Genomic DNA, 10,095 nt, shown 5'->3' with positions numbered 1-10,095 from the left:
GGGCAGCAAAGTTGGAGGAAAGAAAAAGTTTAAAAGTTGGAAAGGGGTGAAAAAAAAAAAAAAAACTTTAAAAAGAAGAATTCCAAGAGGGAGCGAGATTTTTTTTTTTTCGATTTTTTTTTTTTTTTTTTCAAGAGGGGAAAAAAAAAATTGAGAGAGGAAAAAAAAAAAAGAAATAATAATTGCGAAGGGCTTGATCCGGGCGGCGGAGAACAATACTCGCCGGGAAAGTTGCTGCGCGGCTCGGGAGGGAGCGGCGGGAGGAAAATGCCGCAGCTGGGCAGCGGCGGCGGGGACGACCTGGGGGCCACCGACGAGATGCTGGCCTTCAAGGACGAGGGCGAGCAGGAGGAGAAGATCCCGGAGAACGCCTTCACCGAGCGGGACCTGGCCGACCTCAAGTCCTCGCTGGTGAACGAGTCGGAGGGCAGCGGGAGCCCGGCCGCCGCCGCCGCCGCCGCCGACCCCGAGGTGAGCCCCCCCCACCCCCCCCCCCGTCTTCGCCGCCCCCGCCCGGTCCCGAGCCCCCCGCCCCGCCACCCCCCGCTCTGCCTCTCTCTCTCCTCCCCATGCAGGCCATCAGGCGTGTGCAGGATCCGCAGAGGGTTTATCAGGAGAAGCTCCCGGACCACATGGATGATGGTTAGTCCGCGGCGACCCCCGCCTCTGTGTGTGTGAAACCCCCCTCCCCGTCCCCTGTCCCCCCAGTCGCCTCCCCCGGATCGCCCCGTCCAGCCAAGCGCTCGCCATCCCCGGGGTGGGTGAACCCCCTGGTCCCCTGGCCCGCTACCCTACAACCCCCCCCAGAGTAAGGGATGCCAGCTTGGCCACCACAAATCCCCCTGGGGAAAGCTGCTCCCGACAGCAGCGAGGCTTCCCGATGCACCCCCTGCGGGACACGGCACCCCCAGGGGACCCCAGCAACCCCCCCCAACACCCTCCCCGAGGAGTACAGTGCAAAAAGACTCTCCAAATGCGCTGTAACCCCCCCAGCAGCAAGGCAGAGGAATCGCCCGTCGTCAGGCGAATCCTGACGGGGAACTTTAATTTCAGCAGGTATGAAGCATCAGGACCCAGGGATGTATAAAGGATCTGCGTATTCTGGCTACCCCTTCCTCATGCTCTCAGACCCGTATCTGCCCAATGGATCTATGTCACCTCTGGTGAGTTCATCCTCTCCTCACGGAGGAGTTTTGTGGCCTCTCTCACTGCTGAAGTCTGTTGCAGGTATCGTGCAGGCACCTACACGTGCTTTTTTTTTTTTTTTTTCTTCTCCTTTCCTGACAAATTACATCCCCGTCTCTAAAATGCTTGTTCTGTCCCAGCGGAAGGGAGAAGGAGCGGGAAGGGGGGGAAAAGATGCTCGGCAGCGAGCGCCTGCTTGGCTGCGAATTTGCTGGAGGAGCTTCTTTTCCAACCTCCCCATCCTCTTTCCTTTCTTCCTCCAGCCGTCAGAGCCTAAAATCTCATGTAAGAGTGGCTCTGCCTTTTTGTGGGTCACAGGCTTTGGAGACGAGCAGCGTCGGGTGTTTGTGTTCAGGGATACATCCCACAGCTTAACTGGAGTTTGACGTTATCTGCTTGTGAAACGGCCAGGTTTGGGCCTGCCTTCGGTTGGGGCTCTGTTGTGGCTGGTGGCCCAGAAAGTGGCTTTTACGCTTCTAAAATGGCCCTAGAGGTTTTTAGGAAAAGGCTCGATGCTGCTGGAGGACTGTTCCTGTCTTCTTGCTGTAAAGTTGTTTTTTTTTTCCCCTCTCGGGTCAAATCAGCTTTAGTAATTTTGGATATTCTAATGTTTATAAGTTTTGCTACTGGAATAAGTAAACGAAAGCTTTACTCTCCAAAAGCTGTCGTTTCCCATCACCGTCCCTGTCAGAACTTCAGAAAATAATGTCACGGTGTTGGCGGTGGATGATCAGTGCTCGCGTCGCTCCCGAGGAGCCGGCGTTGCCGCGCTCCTTTCAGAGGATATCCTGCAGTTCCAGTCGGTGAACGAGAACAGAACTTCATTGGGTTTATTTCAGCCTTAGTTTTAAACCTGTAAAGGGACAGGTTTTAGAAGAACACATAGCGCGCTCCTTAATTTCACCCCTTTGTCACTAGAGGGGCAGGTTGTTACTGGCGCTGTGAAAAATTGATGGATCGTGGGGTATGAAGCTCCAGTTAAAGTGGGATAAAACACCGTTTGCTGGAATCCCTGCGTGTCTTCCCGCCCGACCCTGGGTGGCAGGAGGGGACGGGTCCCTCCCTGAGCCTGTCCGTCTCCCAGCACAGCCCTTCTCGGTTGCTCTGGGGACCTGAATTTTTCCCACTGCAGCCTGTTGTACCCTTGCCGAAGTCACTGTGCAGATATTGCGGGTCTGTCCCTAAATTTTGAAGGCTTCCTTCAGTGTACAGCAGGAAAAGAGATGTGTTTGCGAGGCAGGGCCGGTGTGTGTGCGTTGTCATCCAAATAAGCGTTTCTTCTGTTGCTTCCCACCTCATGTCCCTTCCTCCAGGTACCAGGTATCCCCCTCGACCCTCTAAAATACTAAGTTCCTCTCTTCTTGATACATTTTAAACGATGACATTAAATTTGTCTTATTTAAATGCATTTAGTTTGCTCCCTGGTATAGGATCTGTGTAAATTCAGAGTTACGTTAGCCCAGCAGCTATTTGCTGTAGTAGAATATTCCTTTTAATCTTAAACCCTCGCTTAGATGGGCAACAAAGCGCAATAGCCTATTTACTAGCAATTAAGCAGAAAAAAGTAGATTGTGGTTTGTGAATCTCCTTTCCCCTTGATAATATACTAAAAACCCCCAGAGGTTACCGTCGGAGTAGCAGAGGGGAGTGAGTAGAGTGTGCAGAACTGGAAGGGGAGAAAACCGAGTAGCAGAGAGCCCTGTCCCCTCGAGAGCCACAGACAACCACCCGCTGCCCCCGCCAGCTTTCCTTCGGCCTGGTCACATCCTGCGGTGTTTTTTGTGTGGCGTGATTTAAAAAAAGCCGATTTGATTTATTTTTTCTCAGCTAAAAAAAAAAAAAAAAAAAAAAAAAAATCTGTTACCTAACAGGCAGGGGAAGATTTGTTCCTCAGATCAAATCTGGCTGGTCTTTTGGTTATTCGCTATTCCGATGTATCTTCCTGGGCAATTCCGTCTTGTATTTATATTGACTGTGCAAAGGTTATCGTAGTAAATGATGTATTGCTCTCATATAGATTTATTGCTGCTCTGGGTGTTATATGAAGTGCGGGCTATAATCTGGTGGCTGCTTGCGATAATTGAGGAGGTCAGATCTGTGACCGAAGATTGCAGATACTTAACCATCCATAAAAGTGTGTTTTAATTAACGCTTTAGCACGAGTAGAGTCGGGGAGGAGGGCTGTGCAAGTGAATGGGATTACGTATCACAGTCATGCGTGCGCACGGTAGTGGAGATTATATTTGGGTTAATGGGGCTTCCTGGAAACGGTTGTTTGCAGCTAGGATTAATTTCAGAACCTGCAAAAAAAAAAAAATCAAAATTAAAAAAAAATACAAAATAACCCAGGAGTGCTTTTGCAAACTTGCAGGGCTTCACATTTCACTGATTGAAAAATATATATACAGCTCCCTGAAAGTGGAAGGGCGGCCGGCACTGAGGCTGCGGGCTGAACCCCCGCCCTGCGACACACCGTAAAACCACATTTATTTTTTTTTCTGCGGGCTCCTTCCGAACCCCGGCAGGGGCTGCCAGCGGCGCCGGAGCCGGCCCGGAGCACCCGCCTGGGTGGGTGTGTTGTTACCGGCGTTACCGGTGTGCTGCTTTTCCTTTTTTTTTTTTTTTTTTTTTTCTCTCTCTTATTTTTCTCAGCAGCATCACTTCTGCTTTGTTCCCCTCGAGGTGGTTGGGAACCCGCTAACTGTTACGCTGCGCACCCCAGCATCCTGCCCGCATCTCCCCAGCCCAAATTGTCTCTTCTTTTTTTTTTTTTTTCACCCAAACACACCCACTTGTGTTATTTACATGCTCTGGTGTCGCTCCAGAGTGATGCGCAGAATGTGTTCGGGTGACAACTGACCTGACATCAGCAGCAACGCCGAGCCCAGCCGATGTCCCCAGCGAGGTGGCAAGAGCCACCCTGTAGCCATCAGCTGGGTGGGCCACCTCGGCTGCGGGTGGCAAATGCCAGTTTGGGGCAGCTCAGCCGGAGTGATGCTGGTTTGAGCACGCACAAGGAGCCTGGGCTGGCAGGAGAGCTGTCAGAGATAGAAAGGAGGATGGGGGTTGGCCAGGGTGTGCAGGTGAAGGTGCTCCTGGAGCTGGGGACAAGGCTGAGCCTGGGTATCCCCCGTTTTGGGAGCATTCTGTGAACTCCCGTCGGCTGGGGAGGGCGTGTTCTGGGTAAAGTGTGTTAAGACACAGGCTGTGTGCATCTGAAATCTCGGAATTTTGCAAGGCACTAGGAGAACCATTTCTCGCCTGGTGTCGCATCCACGGTGGTTCCTGGTTCTCCTGACTCTTGCCAAGCCCAGCTTTTCCCAGACTGCAATATGTAGGATTTGCCGGTTGAAAATCTGCAAGAAACTTCCGAAGAATATTAACAAGTTGAGGAACTGTTTTTCTAAATGAAATATAAAAATCATAAAACTATATCCTTTTCTAAATAGTACAAATGACTTTAAATCAAATTAAGGTACATCCTTAGTAAGAACATCAGCCTTTTAGGTGGTTACAAACATTAGAGGTCAGACATGGTCAAACATGTTAACACTTTGATCAGATTAAAATATTTTTCTTGCTACAGTTGTATAATTGAGTTTAGACCCGAGGGGGTTTTCTGAACATTGTTATATCTTGTACCATGTGGTAGTTAAATGGTAGAAGGAGCACTTACAAGTTTCTTTAAGTTCCTTTTGTAAAGAGGCTTATAAAATAGGTGAACGAGCTGTTCTGTCCCGTATGTAGGGCACAAACTCTCCCCGCTCCAGTCGGTGGGAGAGCTTCTGCGGGGGGCTCTTCACGCCGTCTGTGCACCTCTGTTGTGTGTAATGAGTGTGTGAGGTGTGTGAAGGCAGAATTAAAATGTCTTATATATAAATCTGAGGCACTGGACTTTCTGTCTGTGTGAGAAACGGAGGTCCAAGAGCCTCTATTTCTTTGGAAAACAGACACTACCTAATTTTCTTAATGATTAAGTTGTCTAACCAGAGCTTTTTGTAGGAGCAGAGGGGTGGTGGGGCCTTCCCGAGCTCTGCACATCTAAAGTCCCCAGAGGAGATGGCAGGCCTGGGAAATCGTGCCGATGCTCAGAGCTGGCTCCCTGTGGTCCCCCGGGCTCCCGGAGCATGGTTCCCGTGCGGTGGGTTTGAAATGTCCCCTTGGGCAGGGCAAGATGAAAGTGCAGTTACTGCTGGCCTGGGGCCACAGGTCCCAAACCTCCAGCATGAGGTCAAAAAGCACGGAGCTGAAAAGTCTCCTGCTGCCCTTGGCCGGAGAGAAGCTCAAGGAGCATCAGCTGAGCCCTGGGATGCAGCTACTTCTGCTGCAGCCCCTTCCCCTGGGGCTGCTCCATCCCTCGGCGGGAGGAGGCTCTTGCCCCCCCAGCAGTTGGCGGAAGGAAATCTGCAGCTCAGCTGCTTCTGTGGAGAAGCCTTTCTGTCCCAGCTTGCGCTGTCGGGGCAATGGTTTATTTAGTATGGCTTTTTTCCCGTGTCGGGTTCTGATCCTGTTGAAACCAGTGGGAAAACTCCCCGGAGTCGCCTTGTGATGGGGATCTGTGGCTGCCGCGTCCCTCTCCAGATGTTGTGCGTGGCTCACAGCAGCTCCACGCGTTCCCGGCAGCGCCTGCTGCTGCGGGAGGGCAGTATCACCAGCGGCATCCCAGCCAGGTTCCCTAAAAGCAGGGCTTGTGCCGCGGGACCTCGCCGGGACACTACTCTGTCCCCGTAAATTGCTATATTCCCGGCAGAAAGCGCTAGGAGCGCGGTGGCTGTTGATGGACGTCCTGGCAGACAGACAGATGAGTAATTTGTTCCCTCCTGACCAGAGCGAATCCAATTCTTCCAGCTCTTCTACCTGGCTAGGAATAGGATAATAGTGAAAATAATTTTTTATATGAAAGCATAATGTCGGATAGGTGGATGTACCAAGGCACAGGGCTTCCGAGGTCATTTATTGCATGTCTGATTCAGCCTCCGTTCCCCCCAAGGAAAATTCTTGTGTTAATTTCTTGAGTTCATATCACACCCTCAATTTTGAAGCCGAACTTCCCTTTGAAATAAATTAGAGAGTTCTGCCTAAGAAGCAGTGACATGATACAGCACTGCCTGTGTGTGGTCTAATATAACCTTATTTTTAAAATTGTTTGGAACGAAAAAAAGAGAAAGAAAAATGTCACAGGGAAACAAAAGCAAGCTTTATGTAAATCCCTGCATGTGAATAAGCGCGCACGTGATTCAGATGGTTCCACAATATCTGCTCTCCCGCTGGGATTCCTTCGCAGGCTACCCTGGAACTGGCTTCCCGGGCACGGGATGCTTTGTCGGTGGGGAGTTGCTATGAGATTCCGTACAGTCAAGGCACCGTTCCTGCAAGCTTCCAGCTGTTGCTGTTTGCGAAGTGTTAGTAGCTCAACCAGTTGAGTATTTGGAGAGAAAAGCAAAAAAAAAAAAAAACCTACCATCAACCCAAGCTCCCAGAGCTCATCCATGTTAATGATTAATACTTCTGAAATTTTAACTGTGAAGAACAAAGTGATTTGGGGGTTAGCGGCGCACGACGTGTCCAAGATGAAAGAACGGAGCTGGTCTGGCATCCGAAGCTTTCAGCGAGGGACGGGGGTGGGGAGCGGCGGGAGAGGGGGGCCAGGAGCTCTGCAACGTGTGTCACCTCGCAGCTTGCGGTCCCTCTCCTGCCATCAGTCTACAGGCACCATCCAGTTCCTGCATTTGGGTGGAAACTCTGACAAATGGGGTGTGCTGGGTACCTCTTTTTTAGGTACTAGCTCAAGTAACCACGCGTGTGTTCCTGTGACTGAACAGACACTGCCGACTCCCTAGGGATGACTCTCTTGACTGCTCTCATAGATCATCTGTGGAGGGCCAGATCCTAATCGCAGGCTGAATCCCTCTCTATCTCTAGCGTGATCTGCAGGTGAAGCAGGTTTTCAGGATGCGGGTGGTGTGAGCTGCACACCTAAGATCGCAATCTGGTCCGGACTGTGTGTGTCTGGGTGTAGATGACAGGATGGTTATTGGTAGAGCACAGTCAAGCGCTGAGAAATATCAACGGTTTTGAGGAAACATCTACGGCTTGCCATTAATTTCACACCTACAGTTCTTTGACTGCCCTTTGGCCGTGAGTGATTCGGCAAGACCGAGTTTAGTCTTCGTTTCATATGGGTTGGCCTTTGAGCCCCCCTCGCTAGTCCACTGTAGAGAAGGTGAAGGAAGGACCCATCCATCTCTGAGCATCATGTACATTCATGGGGAAGGTGTGCTGGACCTGGCCAGGGTGGGTTTGGGTCAACAACAGTCGAGTATGTGCTGCCGTTCAGTTACTACTATCTTCTGCACCATACGCAAGTCACAAGTTCCCCAAGGAACCCTCAAGGATTGTCTTCTCCCATCTGTTGCATTCATTTGAAGAGGGACTAGATGCCAGACGCCCCCAGCGCTGTCCTCTTGGAGAGGACATTGCCACTGCGGGAGCTTCTCTCCATCCCACCCCTCTGAGGCTCTGGGCTGTCCGCAGCCATCATGTAACACCTCTCCTTTCGTTTGCTCCTCATGTCCTGGGGTTCCCAGGCCTTTGCTGCTCCAGCTCACCCCTCCTGGTGCCAGGAGATGGCTCACGTCAGCATCTCTCCCAGCCTGATGTATATATGCTCTTACCTCATCATTTACCAGTGGTGGGTGGAGGGCACAGAAAGAGGAGAGGAAGTACAAGTTGCTTCCCCGGCTCTTTGCAGAGCCACTGGGGCAGGGAAAACTTCTCAGCCTGACCCAATCCCAGGCTGATGCCAAGCTGGGACATGTGAGTCCCCCCGACAGGCTCTTTCATGTGCAATTCTTCCAAATCTCTCTTTAAAAAAAAAAAAACAAACTATAACATGATCCTTGCTCGTTAATCTCGGTGTCTGGAGGATGAAACAAAAGTTTGGTAGGAGGACGGGGTGACTCACAGAGTTGGTAACAGGATACAGAGCTGGTCATCTCCTGGTTTCCAGGTTTAGTCCAACTGAATCAGTAAAGACCGATCTCCTGTTCTTCTGGCTTGTCCGTCGGTCTGTCTGGGGGGGGGCACAGCTCCCTCCAGCCCTGGGGCAGGGCCAGCAATTCGCGGTGTGAGTGATGAGGTGGTCCTGGGAACCTGCAACGTCTGTACCAAGCCCTCCACGAATGTCAGCCAAGGTCTCCATCCTCGCCGTGGGGCTGGTGGTTCAGCAGATGCTGCTGGCTCTCAAACCCACCTACTTCATTTCTTAAAGGAAGCCATTGCAACATCACACACCTCCGAGTTGTGAGCATCTTTTTCTCAGTCCCCTCCCAATGACCTTGGACAAAGAGCTCTCACCTTCACCTTCTTCCAGAGCAACTTATCGCTGCTCTGTCCTGTGGCCCTTTCTCTGTTTTTTGCCTTTGGGTCTTTAATTTATGACCATTCCCAAAGTTATGAAGGGCTGTTCCACCACCACTGCCTCTGTGAGGTCGTTTCATGGAGCAAGTGGGACATTTGGTCAATGCTGAGGATGAGGAGGGTTGGCAGGAGGAGCGGCACCCATCCAGAGCATCCCGCTGGCTGCAGGCACCGGGCGAGAGGTCACCAAAGTGGCTTTAAACCACTGCTCCTCTCCCGTCTGCCGCTTCTGTGCTAAACACAGCGCAGCTGCAACGCAAAGAATCTGCTTCATTGTGTTTCACGGGGTCCCAAAATTAGTATTTTGTGAAAGAAAACAATAAACTCAACAATGCTGTGGTAAGTTTTCGAAACCAAAGTAAAGCTGGATACTAGAATCTAGAGCGCTTTTCCCCTCCGGATATAACAACTTTACATTTGATTAAATGATAGGCAAAAAAACATCTCAACAGTATCTCCTTTGTTCCATGGAGAATCTGGAACTATAAAAGTACACGTCTGCCTTGAAGAGCTATGCAGTAATCATGGACTGACCAAAAAAAGACCTTTTTTTGTTTTTTAAGTGATTCAACTTGTACGCTGTATGGCGAATTTGTTTTCTGCTGTGGTTTGCTCTGAGGAATAGCACACGCGAGCGTAAACAGAGGTTCTCATCTGATGGAACTCAGACAAAAAGCAAAATGTTGAAAGCCCAGCATCGTAAAGTATGTTTGACTCAGCACCAGGGGGGTTGCAGTTATGCACATGCTTGTGGAAGAAGTGCTGGGAAGATTCTCTTCCCAGCAAAATGCTCGGAAAGGATCAGAAATGTGGAATTTTTATTCCCAGGCCGAGGAGGTGGCACGGTGGAGCTTGCTTTCGTGTTTAGGAAATAAACCATCGGTAAGATCCACCACATGAAAATGCGTTGTTCTTAGCGTGGAGAGGCCGATGAGTTGTTTCTCGTTACGTGCCCCTGCCCTGGAATTCCTGGCGCGGGAGCGGAGATAACGAGGAGGAGTCGTCGTCTTCGACAAACCTCGCTTTGTACGGTTTTGCCCTAAAAGAAGAAAGGCGGATTCTAATGTGGGAGACCGCGTACAACCCCTGACAAGCCGAGGTCGAAAGTTGGCCTTTGAGCTTTGGCTTCCTGCTGCGGTGAACCCCGTGTGGCATCGCCAGCTTTGAAATCCCACCGTCCAAAGGGACGCGCGGATTCCCAAATCCAGGTGGCGTTTTGCGCGATCGCATCGTGCTATGCTGAGCATTCCTTTGGGATAGCCAGTGCTGTCACATAGGATAAATTAAAATATGCATGTAAGCCCTAAATCCAAAACAGGAGCAGCAGTATAAAATAAGAAATAAAATTCCAAAAAAAAAAACAAAAAAAACCCAACAACTCCGAAACAACCCACCCAAACCTTTTTGTTTAACTTTCTCTGATACAAAGCAATTTCTCCCGGACTGTGCACCATATGAAACACATTATAAATGCTCTTGTAAAATCCACAT

General features: G+C 50.4%; 1 protein-coding gene across 3 annotated transcripts in view; it reads left to right on the top strand.

Annotated features, from left to right (window-relative positions):
- The first annotated feature begins 267 nt into the window (after window positions 1–267).
- The window catches only part of TCF7 (transcription factor 7), a 77,942-nt gene continuing 68,114 nt past the window's right edge, over window positions 268–10,095 (top strand). For 2 of the 3 annotated variants that reach the window (XM_074156691.1, XM_074156692.1), the window contains exons 1-3: window positions 268–471; window positions 576–642; window positions 1,054–1,163. In XM_074156691.1, the coding sequence (XP_074012792.1) occupies window positions 268–471; window positions 576–642; window positions 1,054–1,163 (381 nt within the window). Of the gene's footprint in view, window positions 472–575; window positions 643–1,053; window positions 1,164–10,095 lie in introns of those variants that run through there. The other variant, XM_074156694.1, reaches the window with a different exon arrangement.

Source organism: Numenius arquata, chromosome 11, assembly GCF_964106895.1.
Source record: "Numenius arquata chromosome 11, bNumArq3.hap1.1, whole genome shotgun sequence".
Lineage (NCBI taxonomy): Eukaryota > Metazoa > Chordata > Aves > Charadriiformes > Scolopacidae > Numenius > Numenius arquata.
Note: the sequence above shows the minus strand (reverse complement) of the source record. Positions and strands in the feature narration are given on the sequence as shown.